The sequence below is a fragment of the Arachis duranensis genome, chromosome 6, assembly GCF_000817695.3.
Source record: "Arachis duranensis cultivar V14167 chromosome 6, aradu.V14167.gnm2.J7QH, whole genome shotgun sequence".
Taxonomy (NCBI): domain Eukaryota; kingdom Viridiplantae; phylum Streptophyta; class Magnoliopsida; order Fabales; family Fabaceae; genus Arachis; species Arachis duranensis.
Genome location: NC_029777.3, coordinates 5,805,330 through 5,827,974, shown reverse-complemented (window position 1 = coordinate 5,827,974; position 22,645 = coordinate 5,805,330). Strand labels below are relative to the sequence as shown.

At 36.9% G+C, this 22,645-nt stretch overlaps 4 protein-coding genes and 2 non-coding genes across 8 annotated transcripts; 3 read left to right on the top strand and 3 right to left on the bottom strand.

Moving 5' to 3' along the window:
• The first annotated feature begins 726 nt into the window (after window positions 1-726).
• Window positions 727-5,378, top strand: LOC107492227 (probable receptor-like protein kinase At5g18500). Its single transcript, XM_016113226.3, has 8 exons — window positions 727-1,099; window positions 1,190-1,886; window positions 1,986-2,090; window positions 2,244-2,366; window positions 3,214-3,384; window positions 3,498-3,627; window positions 4,423-4,635; window positions 4,888-5,378. The coding sequence occupies exons 2-8, from the start codon at window positions 1,213-1,215 to the stop codon at window positions 4,984-4,986; spliced, it is 1,515 nt and encodes a 504-aa protein (XP_015968712.1). The 5' UTR covers window positions 727-1,099; window positions 1,190-1,212; the 3' UTR covers window positions 4,987-5,378.
• Window positions 5,379-5,547: 169 nt separating this feature from the next.
• On the bottom strand, window positions 5,548-8,056 carry LOC107492228 (S-adenosylmethionine synthase 1). The gene is made up of 2 exons (XM_016113227.3): window positions 7,891-8,056; window positions 5,548-6,946 (listed from the first exon to the last, which is right to left on the bottom strand). The coding sequence occupies exon 2, from the start codon at window positions 6,927-6,929 to the stop codon at window positions 5,748-5,750; it is 1,182 nt and encodes a 393-aa protein (XP_015968713.1). The 5' UTR covers window positions 6,930-6,946; window positions 7,891-8,056; the 3' UTR covers window positions 5,548-5,747.
• A 79-nt stretch (window positions 8,057-8,135) lies between these two features.
• On the bottom strand, window positions 8,136-8,208 carry TRNAF-GAA (transfer RNA phenylalanine (anticodon GAA)). The gene has a single exon. It is a non-coding gene; the product is annotated as a tRNA-Phe (tRNA).
• Window positions 8,209-9,698: 1,490 nt separating this feature from the next.
• On the top strand, window positions 9,699-9,772 carry TRNAI-UAU (transfer RNA isoleucine (anticodon UAU)). Its single transcript has one exon. It is a non-coding gene; the product is annotated as a tRNA-Ile (tRNA).
• Window positions 9,773-9,812: 40 nt separating this feature from the next.
• LOC107492226 (ATP-citrate synthase alpha chain protein 2) lies at window positions 9,813-13,448 on the bottom strand. The gene is made up of 11 exons (XM_016113225.3): window positions 13,157-13,448; window positions 12,752-13,090; window positions 12,576-12,656; window positions 12,402-12,453; window positions 12,162-12,276; window positions 11,963-12,044; window positions 11,345-11,440; window positions 11,112-11,213; window positions 10,864-10,980; window positions 10,665-10,781; window positions 9,813-10,130 (listed from the first exon to the last, which is right to left on the bottom strand). Exons 1-11 carry the CDS (start codon window positions 13,253-13,255, stop codon window positions 10,059-10,061), a joined length of 1,272 nt encoding a protein of 423 aa, XP_015968711.1. The 5' UTR covers window positions 13,256-13,448; the 3' UTR covers window positions 9,813-10,058.
• A 271-nt stretch (window positions 13,449-13,719) lies between these two features.
• LOC107492225 (protein transport protein Sec24-like At3g07100) lies at window positions 13,720-21,484 on the top strand. 3 transcript variants are annotated; one of them, XM_016113223.3, is made up of 14 exons: window positions 13,720-13,885; window positions 14,181-15,314; window positions 15,402-15,540; window positions 16,043-16,233; window positions 16,774-16,881; window positions 16,979-17,182; window positions 17,839-18,070; window positions 18,635-18,784; window positions 18,916-19,072; window positions 19,418-19,545; window positions 19,637-19,959; window positions 20,044-20,217; window positions 20,605-20,839; window positions 21,060-21,484. In XM_016113223.3, the coding sequence occupies exons 2-13, from the start codon at window positions 14,313-14,315 to the stop codon at window positions 20,830-20,832; spliced, it is 3,036 nt and encodes a 1,011-aa protein (XP_015968709.1). In that variant the 5' UTR covers window positions 13,720-13,885; window positions 14,181-14,312; the 3' UTR covers window positions 20,833-20,839; window positions 21,060-21,484. The 3 variants fall into 3 exon arrangements, with proteins under 3 accessions (XP_015968709.1, XP_015968707.1, XP_020981973.1); XM_016113221.3 differs by having other exon boundaries at window positions 20,605-20,845; XM_021126314.2 differs by having other exon boundaries at window positions 20,605-20,849.
• The last annotated feature ends 1,161 nt before the right edge of the window (window positions 21,485-22,645 follow it).

Sequence of the window (22,645 nt, the reverse complement as noted above, 5' to 3'; positions counted from 1 at the left end):
TTTTCTTTCAATAACATCTTTTAATTTGATAAATCAATAATTAATTTCACTATAAATTTAAGTTTTGATTAAAAAATTTATTATTGATTAATAAATTACTGTATACATGAGATAAATTTTAAAATTTTAATATTTATTTAATTAAATAAGAGAATTAATCACTAAATTAATATTCAAAGTGGTCACTAAATTTATAGTAGAGTCTCAATGTCGTCTCTAAACTTAAAATTATTTTAAAGTTGTCCCTCAACTTAATAATGGTTGTTTTGAGATATTTTTTGGGTGAAGACAAAATAATAGAGACTACATTGAAAGTCATGTTGGATAATATTTAATTTTTGATATCAAAATAGAATATAAACTATATCATTTAGGATATTTTGAGGAATTTTAATATGTTGGAGTTAAAATTCGTTGAAATACTCTAAAAAATATTGTTTATATTTTATTTAAATGTCAAAAATAAAAACAATCATATTTTATCTATTTTCAATATAGTCTCCATTTAACCATGTCATTATTTTGTTATCAAAAAATATTTTAGAACGACCATTATAAAATTAAGAGACAAATTTAAGGCAATTCAGAAAGCACTTTGAATATTAACTTTGGAATTAATTAAGGAGAATGAGCCACGTTGATAGATGATGATTAGGAAAATCCCAAGAATGATTATGTTATTTGCCAAACAGAAGCAAAGACATATAAATATGCAATGTGAGTTCTGATTCTGAATTGAATTGTAAGAGTCCATCACCTACCACTGATAACTCCATCCCTTCCTCTCTCACCCTTCACGCGCATTTCCATCTTACTACTCTCACCACCTTTCTCTCTTTCTTCCTTTCAGATAGCTCCATCTCATCTTAGATTTGCGAATTGCAATCACACACACATTTCCCTTAATTCCCACTTGGATTTTTCACCCTTCACCTACTACTTCTATATAGCTTGCTTTTCCTCACACCTCACTAGATTCGGGCTAAAGATCTTTGCTTTTCACTTTTTCACCCAGCTAACTTGTCATGGGGTTTGTTCTGAGATCTGGGTTCCGAGTGTTCTCCTTCTGAATGAGTTCTGTCTGGCCTTTCTAGATAAGGTATCATGAGTAACACTCTTATGTTTGTGCTGACCATGTGTTTGATGAAATGTCCGGTTATGTAATTCTTTGGTTATTACTTTGTTTTAGGTATCGACAAGGCCTGACAGGAGATGGGTGGTAATCTTAATGCTGAATTATCCAAGAAAACTCCATTTCTTGGACTCAAGGTTTGGGAAATAGTTGGAGTTGTGGTTGGATTGTCTATTATTATGATCCTCTCCTTGCTCTCACTGTGTCTTACCTCAAGGAAGAAATCTAGAAAATCCAATGATAAGAACATTCCTGTTAGTCAGATACCAACTGTCTCAAAGGAAATCAAGGAAGTGCGGGTTGAGCAAGTATCACCGAATGGGTTTGCTTCCCATGATGGAATACTTCTTACCATTCATGACAAAACCGATGACAAAGAATCAGACAAGGTCATGGTTCATTTAGGTGTGGGGAAGATGAAGAATAATGGGGGTAGTAGCAGCCAATTAGGCTCATTTCATCCAATAGAGAAAGATGGAGGTGGGTCACTTTCTGGAGAAGATGGTAGCTTCGGCACGGTTGCGGTGCACAACCACTCTTCTTCTTACCCTATAACAGCTCCTTCGCCTCTGTCTGGCCTCCCAGAGTTCTCTCACTTGGGCTGGGGTCACTGGTTTACCTTGAGGGATCTTGAACTTGCTACGAACCGTTTTTCCAAAGACAATGTCATCGGTGAAGGTGGTTATGGAGTTGTTTACCGAGGACAGTTGATCAACGGGACACCGGTGGCAGTTAAAAAGATACTCAACAACATGTGAGTTCCAATACAATGTCCATGGTAGATACTTTACTTGCTTTGTTATTGTTCCTCTCAGTTATGTTGGAGTTTAACTCCTAAGTGTCTTTTTTACAGTGGTCAAGCTGAGAAAGAATTTAGAGTGGAAGTTGAAGCCATTGGACATGTCCGGCACAAAAACTTGGTTCGCCTTTTGGGGTACTGCATTGAAGGGACTCACAGGTACCTCAATTCTCATTTACAAAACAGTTCTGTAACAACATATATGATCTCAAATTTCCATCTAGATGAATAAAAAATTATATATTAGAACCTGCTACATGATGTCGAGTTCAGTCCCGGATTCGCTGAGTATATAATATGGTATATTTTCAGGATGTTAGTCTATGAGTATGTGAATAATGGAAACTTGGAGCAATGGCTTCATGGAGGTATGCGTCACCATGGATATCTTACCTGGGAAGCGCGTATCAAGATTCTCCTTGGAACGGCCAAAGCGTGAGTCTCTGCATCTATGCATCTAGCATTCTTAGTTGTTTGTGTGTTTGGATTAAAGTTTACAAACGGAAGTTTGCATCAACTTATTTTCTAAACTTGATTTTGATGAAAAGTAAATTAGTGTTAATGTGATTTATGTGTAATAATTTTTATATTCAAATGAATTATAGTAAAATAAATATTGTTTGGATTACACTATTGAAAATCACTTTTAAATAAAAAATTATTGAAAGAGACATCAATTTAAATAACTTTTTTATATTATTCTATCATTTTATTTTAGATATATACATAAGAATGTTAGTTTTGCATTTTTTTTCAATATTCTTTTTACATCAAACTCTTTTTCTGGTACTCTTGATACTCTTATTTGGGCTATAATTTTTTACTAATTACGATTCTATTATTACTTATAATTAATTTTTTAGTTAATTCATCCTTCCAATAAGAGCAATAATTCATATTATAAAAAAAATTGTAATAATAAATAGTACACAAAAATTATAATGACAAATTTTACAAAATCAAACAAAAAAATAAAATTCATACTTATCACTCTTATTACTTTATGATTAATTTTTTTATTTAATTTACCCTTTATAGTGGGATTAATAATTTGTAAGGTGAATTGTTCTTTGTGCCTCCCTGTAAAGAAGAGAATAAAGGATAGGGTTGGTAAATAAAAAAAAGTTCTCAGCTAATAGTCCAACGGTAAGAAGTGTAAAATCACTTCTGCTCTCAGAGCAAAAAAAAAAAAAAGCAAAACAAAAAATTGAAGCTTTCAAAAAGTTTAAACATTCTCTTCATAGTCCAAACACTAAATCAAACACATCTATACTTGTTTCAGGCTTGCATATTTGCATGAAGCAATTGAGCCAAAGGTGGTACACCGAGATATAAAGTCAAGTAATATATTAATTGATGATGATTTCAATGCCAAGGTTTCTGATTTTGGCCTGGCAAAGTTATTGGGTGCTGGAAAGAGCCATGTCACAACACGAGTTATGGGAACCTTTGGGTTAGTACTTTTGCTGTCCCATTTAATGGAAACTTTCAAGTGCTCATTATTGATAAACCTTTTAAGAGGAAAAATATGTTCTTATATTTGCTTTTGCTCTAAATATTTCACAGGTATGTGGCTCCTGAATATGCAAATACTGGCCTTCTTAATGAAAAGAGTGATGTTTATAGCTTTGGTGTTTTGCTACTGGAAGCAATTACCGGAAGAGATCCAGTAGACTATGGACGCCCAACACATGAAGTGAGTAACTTTCTATTTTGGGCACTAAACACAGCTTGATATGTGTGTTTGTTTTCACCAATGTACTAAATAATCCTGAACGGTTTAGCTGTAAGTTTGATCCATGGAGAATGTCGATAATTTAGAACATAAACAATTGTGTTGTATATATGCTGTTAATTCTGTATATATAACACTTATGCACTCTGTCTGCCAACTTGACGGGTAAAACTTGACGGATATGGAAAACATAGCTTGTAGCGTTCTGTTTTTGGTTGTCTGATCCATGCTGACCCGCCGAATGACTAATCTACTGTCTCTAATTATTTTCTATTGTGAAAACAAAAGCCAATCATTGGGACATTAGGATTGAAGATTAGTTGATTGCTTGTTAGAACAGAAATAGGAGTGAGTGAATCTTTACTTCTTAGTGGATCCCTGCAGAAAGAGTAAACACCAATAGCATGAACATTCTGGAAAGGCGATACTAATTATATTGTTTGCATGTTCTTCATAATTGTTGCTGGTGTTCTACTACTACTGCTATTATTATTTAGAACTCTGCTACAAAAATGACAGCAAGATTTGTTACCCTTCCCCTTAAACCTTATCACAAGCTTGAAAATTTACACTCCCAACATGATGCACTGTTGGTGTCCCTATGAATTTGGATAAAATTTGATGAGTTCATGATCCATGCCGTTTAACTATTATTTTTCTTGATTATTAACAAGAATATCTCATGTGCTTCTGTTTACTTATTTCTACATTTACCCATGGTTGAGACTAATCCCATGAAACTGCAACGGTTTTCAGGTGAATCTGGTTGATTGGCTGAAGATGATGGTTGGAAACAGGAGATCAGAAGAAGTGATGGATCCAAACATTGAGACAAAACCATCAATCAGAGCTTTAAAACGGGCACTCTTAACTGCTTTAAGATGCTTGGATCCAGATTCTGAGAAAAGGCCCAAGATGAGCCAAGTTGTGCGTATGCTGGAGTCAGAAGAATACCCTTTAGCAAGAGAGGTTCGTTTTTTCCCCTTATTAAGTTAAAACTAGTCAAAAGCTTGCTAGTTTTTTGTGCCTACTGCCAAGCCAGCCTAGAGTGTGGCCTGTTAAGGAGTCATGAAACTGGTCAAGTATTATTCATTGTAACATGTGCTAGGAAAGTGTATTGGATCAATAAAGTAGTTAAAGGTTGTACTTTTGATGGTTTTATTAAGAGATGCTATTGGTGACACATTGTTTGATGCCATGCGTCGTTTGGATAATGTCCAGGACCGGAGGAACAGAAGAAACCGAGGGGAAAGTGGTGATATTGATTCCCAAAAGGATTATTCTGACACAGACAAGAGTGAGATTCAAGGTTCTAGATAAAAGGGAGCAGAGAAAGTGTAACAGCAGACATGACTGAAAAAACACAAGGTTCTTTCAGAGGATGTGTGGGTGGTTATTGGGATGGGATGCGTAAAGTGGTAGGGTTTTTTTTTTTTGCTTGGAGAGTTTTAACCCTTTAGATCCTTGGATTTGCTTCCTATGATGGGCAATGCAGAGGGGTCGGTATATATTTATTTTGATTATTTTCCCTTATTTTTTAAAATTTAATTTATCTTTTTGTTGGTCTCCTTTTGTTTGTAGAATAGATAGATGTTGTTTCTGTATGAAGGGAAAGTGGGTTGTAATGGAAAAGAAGATTATGAACCCAAGATATTGGGGGTGTGTACATAAATGGTTATCTTTCCAATATTTCTTCCATGCTGTTGAGAAAAGATCAATTTATCCTAAGCCAAAGATAAAAAGAAAGATCAGTTTATGGTTTTGGGCAAGTCCCTTGGTAGAGAATTTTTTAGGTCAAATCATTGGAGACCCTTCTTCAGTTGCGCAAGTCTATCGGCACATTGATTTACTTTAAAAAAGTAAAAAGTCTAAACAAGTAACTTACACATAAAACACATTAATATTTCACTCTCAAACATAAAATATTTAACAGCTCTTAGTTTCTACTTACTAAAAATTACTCGGTTCAATTCTCATATATGTAGAAAAGAAGTAAGAACCAGTGGATATGCTTTGACTATCGCAAAGGGAAAACAAACCAAGCAGTTAATGATATCACTGTATTGGTAACACAAGCTTATTTATTCTTGGGGCTTCTCCCAGTGGAGAGGCTTCACAATCTCCCATGTGAAATCAGGGTCATCTCTTCCAAAATGTCCATAAGCAGCAGTCTTCAAGAACCTGCCATTCCCACCCCTCTTGAGGTCCAAATCATTGGAAATCATTCCAGGCCTAAAGTCAAAGTTCTCCTTCACAATCTTCAGAATCTCCCTGTCTGGAACCTTCCCTGTCCCATAAGTGTCAATAAACACAGATAATGGGTCAGGAACACCAATTGCATATGAAATTTGCACAATGCACCTTCTTGCAATTCCACTGGCCACAATACTCTTTGCAGCCTGTCTAGCAATATAGGCTCCACTCCTATCCACCTTGGTGGGGTCCTTCCCAGAGAAGGCACCGCCACCATGTGCTCCCCAACCACCATATGTGTCGACAATGATTTTGCGCCCAGTGAGGCCGGCATCACCATGAGGGCCGCCAATCACGAACCGGCCAGACGGGTTGAGATGGAAAATGGTCTTCTCATCCAAGTACTTCTCAGGTATCACATACTTAATTACATGCTCTTTGAGGTCAGCAGCAATTTCATCATTGGTAACAGTTTCATCATGCTGCGTGGAAATCAGAACAGTGTGGACACGGACCGGGACCATTGCGCCATTGTCATTGTAGTATTCCACAGTAACTTGTGTTTTCCCATCAGGTCTCAACCAAGTGCAGGTCCCATTCTTGCGCACCTCGGTGAGGCGAGCACCGAGCTGGGTAGCGAGGACATGACTGAGAGGCATAAATTCTGGTGTCTCGTCCGTGGCATAGCCAAACATGTGACCCTGATCACCTGCACCAATCTCCTCCGGCCGCTTTGTGAGGTTGCCATGGACACCCTGTGCAATATCAGGGCTTTGCTGCTCCAGGTAAACCAATACATTGCAATTGTCTGCATCAAGGCCAACATCATCGGACACAAAGCCTATCCCGCGGCACGTGTCGCGAACAATCTTCTCATAGTCCACATTGGCTTTGGTGGTAATCTCTCCAAAGACCATGACCAAGTTGGTCTTTGTGCAGGTCTCACAGGCAACCTTGCTTTCTGGATCTTGCTCTAGGCAGGCATCAAGGACTGCATCAGAAATCTGGTCACAAAGCTTATCAGGGTGACCCGCATTCACTGACTCAGAAGTGAAGAGGAAGGTATCCATGATCCAAAAGCCCCAAGCTACAAAAAAGAAAAAGAACACAAACATATAGCATATGCTTCATGCTAAACATTTTTGTTGAGTCTCAGAATAAAAAGATTAAAAAGCATTAAAGCAGGGATGTCATGTTCAAAATCTGAATAAAGGGCACAGAACACAACATGATACAAGCTTGTTTAGGATATAACTGGGTAAACATGCCGAGGGAACAAGCTCTATATGCTATATTTCATTCCGGAATAAATATAAAAATAAAGTCGTCACTGTAGCAGAAGAATATAGTCATATAGAGATGTTGGTTCAAAGAATAACAGCATGAAGATAAGTTCTTCACATCCAAGAAATCAAAAGGTTTTTCTAATCATCTTTTTATTAAAAGGAAAAAAAAAAAGAAAGACAAAAACGGCATACAAATTATAATAGGAAAAGTCTAGGGGCCAGCAGTTTTATTGAATTTTGGCCAGCATGTAACCAGTAGAAAAAGGTGAGCCATTGGATGAAATCTCACACCAATCTCACACCATCAAATCATCATTGATGGCTAATTGATAGCTAACAATCACAAAAATTGCTGACCCCTAGCATTACTCGTTATAATATATTGGTACAACTGGAACACCGACTAAATCACTTGATCAAATCCAAAATAAGCATACAACCAGAGAAAAAATCACGAGATATCTGAAAATTGTTTACACTTTATTTAATTTCTTTACGGGACAAAAAATCCAACAAAAAATGGTTGATGGAGAAAATCGGCTGCAATAAGAGTCGTACCAAATAACTAAGATGTACAAACAACTCAAGCAAGAGCAAGATTCACTTCAATCAGTGAATCAGCACAACTTTTATCAAATAAATGGGAAAAAAAAGGGAAGTAAAAATCATAACTAAAGAGTTTAAAGTGCAAGCTAGATGGTTGCATAAGTTGTGAGAAACATGAAAGAAGTTGAAAGACACCAACCTTAACTAGATAGAACCTTTAAACGTGTTGACCAGAGAGTATGGAGACCACACCACCTTCTGAGCCTAACTCAGCTCTAAGAGGAGGATTCAGGTTTGGCAGTAGCCGTTTATAGGCAGATTGTGATCCCATGTGACCCTTCTTCCCATACCTTCTATAGTTCACAATGGCACATGTCGTAGCTTAGTTTTGACACGTATACTGGGAAAGGTGAAACGATGTGAAATGTTTAAATAAAATAATAATGCGGTGAGCGTGGATCGAACACGCGACCTTCAGATCTTCAGTCTGACGCTCTCCCAACTGAGCTATCCCCGCAATTGATATTTATATATTCATATAATTTAATTGATGTTATAAATCATAAAACTTTAAAATTTTAAACTCAATAATATTCTAAAAAGTTAGTCGTGTATGGTTTAGTTTGCACTGACTTTTTAAAAATATATTTATTTAAAAATTAATTTTGTATTTGAATAAAAAAATATATGTAATGTTTTTTTAATAGACAATTTATCTTTTAAAAATAATATATTACTTGCAAAATTTTGTATTTTACTTAAAAAAAAAGACATCACTTTAAAATACTTTACTAAATCAAACCTTACCCATTTTCACTAAAAATAAAAAAAATATAGTAATTGATTACTTTTCTTCCTTACATCATAGCTATCACATTTAAGCTAAAATGCACACAGCTATTCTTCTTTTTTTTATTATGTTAATTACCAGCAGATATTTGATAGATTAAAATCAGTAGATATTTGACAAGATTAACAAATTGAATTTTAAGATTGAAAAACTAAAGGAGAAATTATTTTCCAATTCGTTTATTAAAAAAGTTTTTGACTGTTAAAATAACATTTTATGAGATAAATTTGATAAAGGTAAAACAAATTTAGATGCCTAGCTCACCTGTTTTTTTATTTCTAATTTGTTAATGTGAACATAAGGTCAATCAAACTCATAAATGCTTATTCTTTTTAGAATATGTTACGGACCGCCACGAGTTCAACTTGACTGGTCGATAAGCCCAAACCTTCCCTCACGACAGGGAGTACCCGATGAGTCGGTTCTCAACACCCGACCCAAAGTGCACCTGACTTGCCAACTGGGCGGCCCAAGTCACTACGCCCAGCGACCGGTTGGGTTGGTACCCTCGGGGCAGTACCCTCGGAGTAGCACCTGAAGCTGAACCCGAAAAATCGGACGACCTGCTATTCTCACGCGGATCAAGACAGCTCACAGAAAACTTCTTGGTTAGTGAGTTAGGTCATCAATGGATCCACCCAGCACAGTATATAAGGGGAGAGTTGACCTCTCCCCCCAAGGTAAGTAACTTCTTACCTAATTTGGCTATCACTTTGTACGGACATTGACTTGATCGTCGGAGTGTCTTTGCAGGTGGCCACCCCCCCTCATCCACACCACCTCCGACGTCGCTAGTTTTTAAGCCACATCTCTACACCCGCTCCAAGTCAGCCCAAGGCCTCACCCTCTTATCCTCTCATCTCTACCCGATTTGCCGAGCACCTGAAATCTCCTAGGTAACGAACAGAATAATACTAGGCATTCAAATTTTTTTGTTAACCAAGTTTAACCAAGTTGATCGTTTACAAAAATCAGTTATAACAAATATTATTCAAAATCTTATTATTTAACTTGATTGTACTTCGTTCATAAGAAGACTTAGATGTGTAGCATTACTAACTGTAATTTTAAATTTGTGTCCTAAAATAAAGGTAAAGTAAGGTTTGAAATTTATAAAGAATTGATAAATAATTAAAATTTTAATTTATTGCTAACTTGGTTCCGTAGCTCAGTTGGTTAGAGCGTTGGTCTTATGAGCCGAAGGTCGCGGGTTCGAGCCCCGCCGGGACCATTATTTTTAATTAGTTGTATTGCTGGTCATAAGGAGAAACTAAAATCAACTTAGCATATCTCTGCACGACTCTCCATCATAACAACACAAAATTTTACAATTTTCTTTTCACAGATTACTTTTAAGGAGAGTACAATTTCAAGCTTGCACCATCTATTGATTCTCTTCTCTTTTCTTCAATCTTATTTATTCTTCGAAACAAGCTTAAATTCATCAAAATACCACCAAATTTGTTTCAATAATGAAACACATTGATATTGGCTTTTGGTGACAAAACGTATCTGCTTTATGCTTCAGAGATTATGCAATCAATAGCCTGTTTACATATGCCAGTCATTGTAGCCTCTGGTCCATAAACCTGAAACCAAAACACTACTTCAATCACACACACACACACAACAAAGGACAGGAAGAAGCTTTGTACTTTGTTGGCAATCCATTCTATCCTATAATATACGTTTTCATAAGCTTGTTTGGAATGTTAAGAATTAGAATTCACTCAAGAGTTGAATTATTTTTCTAGCTTTGGAACAACTAAAAATGAATTATTTGAATTCCTTTGAGAATTCCAATTCTCATTTTTTCTTCATTTGTAACTCAGACCAAAATGGGTATGATTTCCAAATCAACTCTCATACTCTTGAAACTTGAATTCTATTCTATAAATATATTATAGTCATTCCAAATCATGGAATTGAGTTTCAAATAGAAATGAATTCTTTTTCAAAAAAAAAAATAGAATTCTTTTCTCATCTTAAATAGTTTCCAAACAAGCTTTTTAGTTCAAAACTTATAAGAAAATGAGGGACTGTCTGTGCTAGACTGTATCCTGTAATTTACGTTTTCATCAAATCATAATGCAAGATTTATGGAAAGATTGTTGCATTCCTACCTGAATCGGTAGTCCCAGTTCCTCCCCCAGTGCACGCATCTTCGCTAAACCAGCCTGATAATTTGGACCTCCTCTTCTGACATAAATGTGCATTCTTGCAGCTTTAAGCTTTGTTTCCTGAAGAGTCATGGGAACACCAATTTATAACTCTAAAATAACAGCTTGAAGCGGAGTAAGGATACACATACCAACAACATACCTTCTCTTTCAGGGCTCGAATAATCCCACTAAACGTGGCGGCAACATCAGTGAAGTTTGCAATGCCACCTCCAATAAGAAGGGCTCTCTTACGGCCATCGGGCTCAGCAGTGGCACACTGCAACAGTAAAAAGAACCCAACACAGTCAAGAACACAACTTTAGAGGTTAAGTCATTGTCGATCCCAACATATAAATTCACCAAACTTAAGCCACAGTCAAAAGAAATCTATTGAATTATGATATTTACATCAATTACAACTCTTGCATACTGTAACACCTCCTCCTCATTTGGAGCTCCACTATACTCAGCATAGTTTCCAAGCTCTGATGCGTAACCTAAATCTCCAACCTAGTAAATAAAGAGTATATTAGTCCCCAAAATAACTACTAAGAGTCAACCTGTTAAAATAACTGTTTTAGGTTGCCTTTGTTCAAATTTTGCAGCCAAATTGAGATAAATCCACAAAAATTGCAAATTACAGTATCGGCATATATAACACTTGCACCGCCTCCAGCTACCATTGTCCAAATGCGTCCTTTTGGGTTCAATATAGTAAACTTCAAAGATGCACTTGTCTGCCAAAAAGAATTGAAACAGAGAAGTAACTTCTGAAAAAAGGCTACGATAAAAATAAGGGAAGTGTAAGGTGTAAGACACCAAGGTTCTAGATCTAAATGAAATGCTGCAACTAACATGTACACTAAACTGACAAGAGAGGTCGGTAAGTAAAATTTAAGTATTTATGGTCAAATGTCTTGTTGATCAAACAATTGGTTGAGCTTTTTGAGTCAAAAAGGAAAAAAAAAAAACACCTGAACATGTTAAAAACTTCAGATTCTGAAACAAGCATGAAAGGCTAGTTTTCAGCAAATTATATACTCTAGCAACCATATTTCAGAATAGTGATCTGCAGAGACAGTCAAGTCGTCAAGTCATCTCCTTTAACATCCAGATGAGGTTTGTGAAAGGATTCCTAGGTGCTGCGAGAGTTTCTTGTTGTGGTGCAGAGGCTTACAAAATTAGAAACCTTCATTCCCTCTTACATATGATTTGCCTATGTTGATATTATATTAACTATGCAGATAAAATCGAAGTACCTTCTCATCCAAGGAATGAATGAAGCTTTCTGTGGGGCTCAGAACTCTTCCAAAAGGCAATGGAAACTCTATATTACCCCACCTGAATGAACAAGAATATATATTGGAATCAGCCAGTTGTTTTAATGAATTGCCTTATTTGCTTTGAATTCAAAATTAAAATATTTCAAACATCAATATCAAATTCAAAGGACTATACTTGTTGAAGTTCTTGAATGCAGCAGTGTCATCCAATTCCCCTCTCATATCCAGTGGATATGGCTTGTCATTCACCAGTGTAAATGGATTCATCTCTAGGAAACTGAAGTCCAAGTCTAAGAAAAGGAGAATTGGGAGGAAAAAACGTTAGAGCTAGACCTGAAAATTATATTTAAATGAACAACCATGATATGCATTATTGATGAGTAAAGTAACATGCAAATTGACTAGTTTTGCATACCTTGAAAGACAGCAAACACACCGATTATGAATTTGCCAATTGTGCCCCGAATCTGAGAATTAGAAGCAGAATAAGCATTTGCAAACATGCGTTGCATAATATAAATATAATTTTTATTTCTATGAATAGTTAACGTGCTACAAAGTTCCCATAAGTGCTAATTGAAACACTGACCTCCAAAGGAAGTGTAGCAATCAGCGGCGCACACGCCTCCGGAGTCATAGGTTTCTCTGTTGGAAGGAATATAGTCTTAACCTATATACATATACATACAATAAGTATCAGAAATATATGAGGATAATGAAAGAGCAATTCAGAATTCAAGTGTAGAAGAGGGTACTGAGCAGTACCTTATCCCAGTTCTCCTCAATTTCGATGCCGCCAGAATCAGAGAAGCTGATGGCAGAGCCGAGGCGTTCGGAAACAATGGAGAGATAGAATTCTTGATCATGTGGAACAAAGGGTTCAACAATGAAAGTGGTGATAGGTGCCTTGCAACCAGCGATGTCAACCTCAACGCCGAGGCGTGCTTTGACAAAATCGGCGACTTGAGCAATGTCCAAATTGAGAGCGACGAGGCCACTCTTACCGCGCTTGCCGAAGAGCATGTCAGGCTTGACCACCAATTTTGTAGAGGAAAGCCATGGGTGTTGGTTAGTCAACTCAGTGAAGTCCGTTGACTCCGTCACCTATATGGATGCGATGAGAGTGAGAAAGAGATGAAAGGAAAGGAAAGAAAAGGAAATTGAGGTTACCTGAGCAGATTGAATTTCGAGGTTAATGAAAGCGAGTCGGCTTAGGTGATCCTTGAGGAGCCTCTTGGATTGGTACTCTCTGATCTTCTTCCTAGCCATGTAGCAGTGACGATGATGATTATGATGATGAAGAAGTTGATACAATCAATTTATTCTGAAATCTGAATAGATGGTCGTTGGAAGCAAGATGGAGGGGTTTGGTGAACGTTGAATGCCGATGACTGCTGTCTTGTCTTGGTAGGAATCTGCTGTGACCAATTTTAGTTTGTAATTTCTATTTCTGTAGTTCCCAGTAAAATAAAGGGCGGGTAAGACTAGTGTACCTTAGAAGAGCGAAAAATTTATGCACGTTTAACTAATTTAATAATTTTATGATAAAACAATATTTATTTTTTGGTCAGCGTGATTTTACTAATATTATTTGTTTTTTTTGTTGGGTCTCTGTTGTAAGGCCCAAGATAAAAGGGCTAACGGAAAAATAGAAGGACCCAGGTCTGGTTGTCACTGACAGAAAAAAAATAAATAATAAAAAAATAAAAAATAAAAAAGGGCGAGGAGAAGGATGGAAGGGGTGTGAGATGGTGGTGTGATGGTCGCACTCGCATCACGCTCAGAAAAGGGAAGAGTTAGAAAAGAAGGGCAGTGCTGGAGAATTGAATATTACTATTATTGAATTCCAAACACGCCTCTGCCTCTGTCTCTGCCTCTCCGATCCGAATCGTGAACTCGGTGAGTATGTGTATCCCTTCTTTCTTTTCTCGTGCGATCTCGATTGGTTTCCCGATCTCTCTCTCTCGAACACACACACTTTACAATAAATACAGGGAAACAAACTCTGACTACTGATCAATCACTCTTCTCAAATCCAATTTACCTGCACCAATTATCGATTTAATTTTGTCCTACAGCTTCTGCTGCTTTTGGCTATTATTTGAAGTTAGTTTTGAGCTCTCAATTGGAATGCATTCGGTTGCTTCTCTTTATCTGCTATTACATATGTCGAATTGCATTCCTTCTGTGGCAGGGTTGGTGATGGAACAAAGCTTTTGATCGAGTTTAAAGCCAAAGGGATTGGATTGGTTTGGATTGGGTTGGATTGGATTAGATTTTATTAGATTGGTTTTGATTGAATTGGATTGGATTGTGCTGTTTATCTATGGGGACTGAAAATCCCGGTCGTCCGGGCTTCCCTGCAAGACCTGCTTCTTTGCCTTTTGCCGCCGCTCCGCAGACTGCCACACCTTTTTCATCAACCGGGCCTGTGGCTGGATCAGAGCCTCCTTCTTTCAGACCTACTGCTATGCCTCCTCCTCCTCAGGCATCCTCGCTGTTTTCATCTTCAGGACCTCCAGTTAGACCAGGCGTGCCTGGTTTTAGACCTGCACCACCAGGCACGTTCAATGACCCATCAGTGCCTCCTCCTCAGCCTCCATCGGCCAATGCCCCGCCTGCTGCTGGGACTTTCCTGCGCTTTCCACCCCCACCGTTTTCCTCATCAGGTCAAGTGCCTCCGCAGCAGCGTGCTCCATTTGTGGGGCCACCGCCCATCCAGCAATCTGGAAGTCAACCACCATCTTTTCCATCACCTCCACAGCCTCAGACCCCTTTTGTTCAAATGGGGTCACCCCCACAGAGTATCAGTCCTGCACCTATGGGCTCAAATGTGCCTCCCCCTACACCTACACATCAGCCGCCGTTTCCTGGATATGCCCGCATGCAGCAACCTCCACCTGCACATTCCTCTTTCCCCCCGAGTCAAGGAAATTATGGACCTCCCCCACCACCAGTGTCTTCTCCCTTTTTGCCTCAGCCAGGAGGTTATGCTCCATCGCCCGCAGTGGCTGCTCCTCTAGGCATGCAGCCGCCAGGATCTGGCCCCCCTATTGGTGGCATTCAGGGCTTGGCAGAAGACTTCAATTCCCTTACAGTGCAAACTCGTCCTGGAACAATGGATCCATTGTTTGATTCCAGTGAACTTCCCAGGCCGTTGGATGGTGATGTGGAGCCGAAGAATTTGGATGCCATGTATCCTATGAACTGCCATCCCAGATATCTAAGACTCACAACAAGTGCAGTTCCTAGCTCCCAATCCTTAGCTTCAAGGTGGCATCTGCCTCTTGGAGCAGTTGTATGTCCACTCGCAGAACCTCCGGAAGGGGTTAGTGCCTTTTTACTTGTTTGATGAGCTGCAACACACTGGTAATGTTGTTATTTTCCTTAGTTCATCACTGTTCATTGTTTTCAGGAGGAGTTGTCTGTAGTTAGTTTTGCTCCTGCTAGTGTTGTACGCTGTAGAAGATGTCGCACATATGTTAATCCATATATGACATTTACAGAAGCTGGAAGAAAATTCCGCTGCAATGTCTGCACGTTACTTAATGATGGTACTTTTTACTTCCATTGTCTCTTCATTTCCTTTGAAAATTAGAAGGTTTATAGAAGAAATAATGGACGGAGTAAGTCTCTGCTAAGCAGATATGAGATGTTATTTGAAAGTGATCAAAATTTCAGACAAACACATTTTGATGATGAGAAATGATCTTTTTAGTCACTCTGAAAATCCATTAATTGTTTGAATTCTATTTGATGTTTGGCATATACTTATCATGTTTTTCCTTTATAAGTTGCACGTAGTGTGGTGTCAGTGCTATGGTTGCAAACTTTGGTTTCAAAGTTTTTGGACACAATATGTTCTGTTGAATAAGTTATTACTATTATTATCATGATACCTTGAGCACAGCTGAGATATAATGTGAAACTAGACTGGTGTCTGCATGCCTGATGAAGAATTTCTGTGATGGTAGTTACAACAAATACATCTTGTATATTGCAATTGGCTGAATACTATCTGTCTTATGATGTTAATACATTGAGTCTCATGTACAGTTCCTAGTGAATATTACGCACAATTAGATGCCACTGGCAAAAGAGTTGATTTGGATCAACGACCTGAGCTTACAAAGGGTACTGTAGAATTTGTTGCTCCTGCTGAGTATATGGTGCGGCCTCCTATGCCCCCAGTTTATTTCTTCCTCATCGATGTTTCGATATCTGCTGTTAGAAGTGGCATGATTCAGGTGAGCAGTTTATTTCTGGTGCAATCTATAGCTTGAACTGCTTAACTTCTGTTTCTGAATTGTTCTGTGGTTTTCAGTTATGTATTTATTTGATATTTATGACTTACTTTATTTGTATTTTGGTGATCGTTGGGTGTGTCCTGCAACTATAGATCAGTTTTCTCTAGATTAATTTCGTGTAGAAATACTTCTAGAGGAATGGGGTTTATTTTGGGAAGTGGGAATGCTATCCAAACGTAAGTCTGACAGATCAAGTTTTATGTGGATGTTACAATGGCTATATGCAATGGTAGAATATTAGAAGTAAAATTTTCCAAGCAGTAAATTTTTTATAATCAAATTTGTAAATGGAAACTTTGGGTTAAAGAAGTCACAAAGTTAAACAAGTTATTTTTCTTATCTAAACAGCCATTGTTCCATAATCACTTGAAACATTAAAAAGGAAAAAGAAAAAAAAAATCTCAGCTTCATGCTGCATTTTGGATGTGTTACCAAATGTACTTGAGATCTCGTCGTTCAATTTTATTGTTCTTAATGCAGATTGTTGCTGAAACAATCAAGTCATGCTTAGATGAGCTGCCTGGCTTTCCACGAACACAGATAGGGTTTGCAACTTTTGACAGCACTATACATTTTTATAATATGAAGGTTTGCAATATCATTAATGTTATGAATAATGACATATCTTCACGTTCACCGTAGCTGCCAAAATTTATATTAGTAATTCTATATTATGTGTTTGCAGTCATCCCTGACTCAGCCACAGATGTTAGTAGTCTCAGATCTGGACGATGTATTTGTTCCACTGCCAGATGATCTTCTAGTTAACTTGTCTGAATCAAGAAGTGTGGTTGAAACCTTCCTAGATAGTTTACCATCCATGTTCCAGGACAATGCTAATGTGGAATCAGCTTTTGGTCCTGCTCTCAAGGCTGTATTTATGGTTATGGTATGTTATTTCCTTCTCAACATTCAACGGTGAATCTTGAATATTTGTTTTCCTTATAAGTAGCAACCATATTCTATATTCTATTTAGTATTTATGCTGTTGATGTGGAAAATATTACACTTAATTTGCGAGATTAATTCTCATGGTTGATTCCCTAGAATTGGAATATAGTTTCTTGCTTGGTTTCAACTTTCAAGTTCCAATTTGGGCAACTAACCTACTAGAAACTCACTTGGTGGGGGAAGGTGAGGTTACTTTGCTTATGTAACCTTAGGATGGCAAAGGTGGAAATGGCATATAATGCGCTGGTTCAACTAAGTAATTTGTTTGGGAGTAATTCAGAAGAGAGAATGGAAAGGCAAGGGAGGGAGGTGTTCCTCTAAAGTATGCGGTTAGATATTGACTGATACGCAATTCCTTTCTCTTCTCTTATTAAACTTTTTGAACAAGCCCTATTATTAGCATGTTGTATTTCATTCTCCTCCTGATCCTTTCATTCTTAATTTGTCGTTCCCTTCCATTCTCTACAAAACTCTATGGCCCAAGGGAATGCCATCAGCTTGGAATGTTTACTTTCAGTACACTTGTTCCCATATATTCAATAATTATATTTTATATGCTTTATTTTTTGATGGTCTTTTATTCCTCTTCTGCAGAGTCAACTTGGAGGGAAATTGCTTATTTTTCAAAACACACTTCCATCTCTTGGTGTTGGCCGTTTGAAATTACGTGGAGATGATTCTCGTGTTTATGGGACAGACAAAGAACATGTGTTGAGATTGCCTGAAGATCCATTTTATAAGCAAATGGCTGCTGAGTTTTCTAAATTCCAAATATCAACAAACGTGTATGCATTCAGTGATAAGTACACTGACATAGCCTCCTTAGGTAAATTTTTACTATCTCTTCTAAGTTCATCAACATACTATAGTCTTGAAGAAATCTAAACTCGATGCTTTGGATTAGAAGACTTTAAAGCTTAAACTGATATGTATGATGGTTCTTTGTTAGCCTAGCATTCTTTTATGATGTTTTGCCCACCCACTGACCCCCCCTTCTCTCTCTCTCTCTCCCGAAACCAAAAAAAAAAGGAGCTTTGGCCTCATGCTCTTGAAAATATTTTTTGGGGTATTTTTTGTAACTTTCCAAATTAAGTATTTGGGTATATCATGTTGAGCAGACTTGATCTGCACTCTACACGTGTGTGAAATTAGTTCATCCCTCCATTTTGACCACTGAATATATGTGAAATGCTTAGTCAGAGTTACCAAAATATCCAATATCCATTGATGGGTGGTTATTATCTGTACATAATATAAGCACCTTTTGTTTCCCCATAATTGTTAGATTTGATTCTCTTAGCATGACTGATCTTCTAAGCACTTATTTGCATCCTAATGATCTTATATATGCCATTGTGTATGATATATTTATACTTTACCCTCTATCTAGGAACTTTGGCAAAGTATACTGCTGGTCAAGTGTATTACTATCCTGCTTTCCAGTCAGCAATTCATGGGGAGAAATTGAGACATGAGTTAAGAAGAGACCTTACTAGAGAAACCGCATGGGAAGCTGTAATGCGTATTAGATGTGCAAAAGGTATGTGCATTGATTATGTTTTGAAAATCTTAGCTTTTCATGTAACCGACTGAGGGATAAGGCTTTGGTTTTGTTGTTGCTGTGTCACACAAAATGAATACACACTACCTGATAATTATCTCTGTTTGTAGGTGTTCGCTTCACAACTTATCATGGAAACTTTATGCTAAGGTCCACTGATTTGTTAGCACTCCCAGCTGTAGACTGTGATAAAGCCTTCGCCATGCAGTTATCTCTTGAGGAGACATTATTGACAACTCAGACAATGTATTTCCAAGTTGCATTGCTGTATCCTTCAACCATTCTTGAAGATATTTTGTTATTAATTATAGTTTTTAGCCATTCGAGTATTTTACAGTTATTTCCCCATATGATGATTATCTCTATTTGAGATAATGTCTTTAAGAAGTTAGATATATTTCTAAAGTGTTTATGCATTCTTTTCTTTGCACATGAAACAATATATACTTTTTGAAAGACATTCAAATTATGTTATCATGCTTTCTTTTTCTATTATTTGCTCCCCACTATTTAGATGTCTCCTTGCCTGATATTGAGTTAACTTCGATAAATTAGTGATGATTAGAATATAAAATTTTTAAAAGACAGGTTGCATCCTTAACAACAACATAGATATACAGCATCTTGTGGAGAAAGGCGTATCAGAGTACACACAATGGCAGTTCCAGTTGTTACAGACTTGGGAGAGATGTATCGTTTGGCTGATACCGGTGCTATTGTATCCCTGTTTAGTAGGCTTGGTATGGTAAATACATATTTACTAGTGAGATCATATGCAATCATGTATCACAATTTCTTCCATCTTTCTAAACACTTCCTTTTTGTTTGCAGCTATTGAGAAAACATTATCCCAAAAACTAGAAGATGCACGAACTGCTGTGCAACTAAAAATTGTGAAAGCCCTGAAGGAATATCGAAACCTTTATGCCGTGCAACATCGCTTGGCCAACAGAATGATATATCCTGAGTCTTTAAAGTTCTTAATGTTGTATGGATTAGCTCTTTGTAGATCAATGGCTCTTCGCGGAGGGTTTGGTGATGCTCCCCTGGATGAAAGATGTGCTGCAGGGCACACAATGATGGTTCTACCAATAAAAAGACTGTTGAAACTTCTCTATCCTAGTTTGATTCGACTTGATGAATATCTCCTGAAAGTATGCATATTGCCTTTCAAACTTTACCAATAAAATGGTTTAGTTATCCTATTCTTGAATTATCTCTTCTTGTGTGGTCTCTAGGTGGACCTGAAAAGTATTGAGAGAAGGTTAGCCTTGACCATGGAGAACTTGGATTCTAGGGGCCTTTATATATATGATGATGGCTTCCGGTTCATTTTATGGTTTGGCAAGGGGGTTTCCCCTGAGATAGCTAGAAATTTACTTGGGGCAGACTTTGCAGCAGAATTATCAAAGGTATCGAATACTCCTTCTGCACGACAATAAATTCATATTATTTGCTTTTTAAGCAAACAAAAAACCATAAACTTTGGTTGTTTCCTTTTAATTCATCAACTATTGATTATGAAGAATTCTCGCCAATTCTTAGATGTGTATTTGATTTGGAAAGTATATTTTATGTTTGAATTTATCTATACCAAGTTTATATTTTGAATTTGATTTTTATATACGATGGTTCCTAACCTTGTGAATACTTTTTCACTTCTTTGTACTCAATCTTAGTATCAAAATGTAGTAGAGTAGATATACTTGTTGCTCCGTTATTTTTCTGGCTAAACAATTTGTAATCCATTTGGTGCATGTGTGCATGTGCTATCTTTTTTGGTCTTCTTAAATGAACAGGCTACACTCAGTGAGCATGATAATGAAATGTCAAGGGGGCTGATGAGGGTACTTGAGAAATTCAGAAACGCAGATCGTGCATACTACCAGCTGTGCTACCTTGTGAGGCAAGGTGAACAGCCCAGAGAAGGATTCCTTCTTCTTACAAACCTTGTTGAGGACCAGATGGGCGGTAATAATGGTTATTCGGATTGGATGCTACAGATATCACGACAAGTTCAGCAATGACATTAATGTATGGGTAGGTACTAACTGCAATCTTTTAGTTGGAAATTTTAGTTGCATCTGGTGAGTTTTATTAGGGCAGTCAATGGACACTAAGTTTTACCTGTTTGATATATTAATGCATATTTGCCAGTAAAATGTGTTTGTGGTTCTTAAAGTGAAAATTCCTGTGTGTTTTGTTGAACCCTCTTTGACAGCTTGTCTATATATATATGCATGGTTTCTGTTAGGATCTTTATCTATCTCAAAAGCGAGGACTATTCCTTTCTCCGTCGGGAATAAATCGATTCTAGCCTTCCGGGTGCATCGTGAAGCAGGGATTGTGGACTTGGTGGATTGGTCGTAACTCGTGAGAAGGGTAACTTTGGACTTTGAACTGTTTGTTCGCCCTGAGATGTGTGTTGATTAGATGAACTCTACAATAGTGATTAAATTCAAACGTTCTTTCCTGTCTTGATATATAGATGGGAAAAAAAGACTGTTTTCCCTTATTTTTCCTTGTGAGATAAGTTATCATTTTGTGTCTTATATTTCCTTAGTTGTTATTCTTTCATTGTAGAGAAAGAAAGTAGACAGAGAGAATAGATGACATGTGAAATCAGTATGCAAAATCTTGAATTTTGTTTGGCCACGATCATTATTTATTCTGCCGTAAGGATTGGAAACCACCCCCCTCCCCTTCTCTCTTCTCTCTCTTTCTGCCTTTTTTTTTTATAGGAAAATTGATTTTTTTATCAACCTAAGTTGCATGTTAAAATGATTACATTGTCTAGAACCTTATGTAATTGTTTATTTGGACAAGATCACAAGATATTACTTTGGAAAATTAACGTGATTAAAAAGAAGTGTTTAAAAATGCACTAGTAATTTAATGGATGGACTATGGAATATCATTTATGAATTATGAATGGAGAGAGGTGTAAGAGTGCAAGTCATTTTCTTTCTTTTTGTATAATTTACTATACTGTGGCTTCCGCTCAGATGATGATGAGTTGTTTCCCTCTTTCCTGGTCAACATAAATTCAAATATATCGCATTGGTAAACGGCGATGTATCGTTTAATACATAGCTAATGCTGTTTGTGGCCTAGTAACCAGCGTCTTCCAATAAAATTGAGCAATCAGGAGCTCGCACACTTGTGTTTTGGCAGAATCAATATTTCAGAAGACTCAGTTTATTTGACCCAAAATTTAGAAAGTGTGTCAGATTGGAAACCCGAAGAAAGAGTTACAGGTTGATCTGGCTTGAGAGTTGAGAATCAGTCTTGACCGGTTTGAAATCCAGTCCTGGTCCTAGTTTCATTGACTCAATCCCTGGAATGACACCATTCTTTATGGCCTAATTAAAATGTGTTTCTTAAGGTTATGGTCAAATTATTAATATTAATATTTATTCTAAAAATATATTTTAACTAACTTCTTATTTAGTTTAAGATGAAATAAGTACAATCTATTTAAAGCACTAATGATACTTGAATTACTCAAAAAATATAGCGCCAAAATTATGGTGACACTTTTAAGTTCCAAAATCACATAATGTCAGTTGCAGCCTACAAGTTGACTGTCACGAGAGGCTTATAATCTAGTCCATAAATAATAATAATAATATTGAAGTATTTACTTAGTAGATAATATTAGATTCGGTGTAATTTTCTTGTAAAGAATCTTTGTAGAGTTTCATATTTAAAAATGAACAATTTTGATGAAGTTTTGTCAATAGTTTTTGAAAAAATAAGATTTTTTTTTCTGGATCTCAGTCTTAGACGTGTCTCATATGTTAGTTTATTATATATTATAAAGAAAAAATATTAGATGAA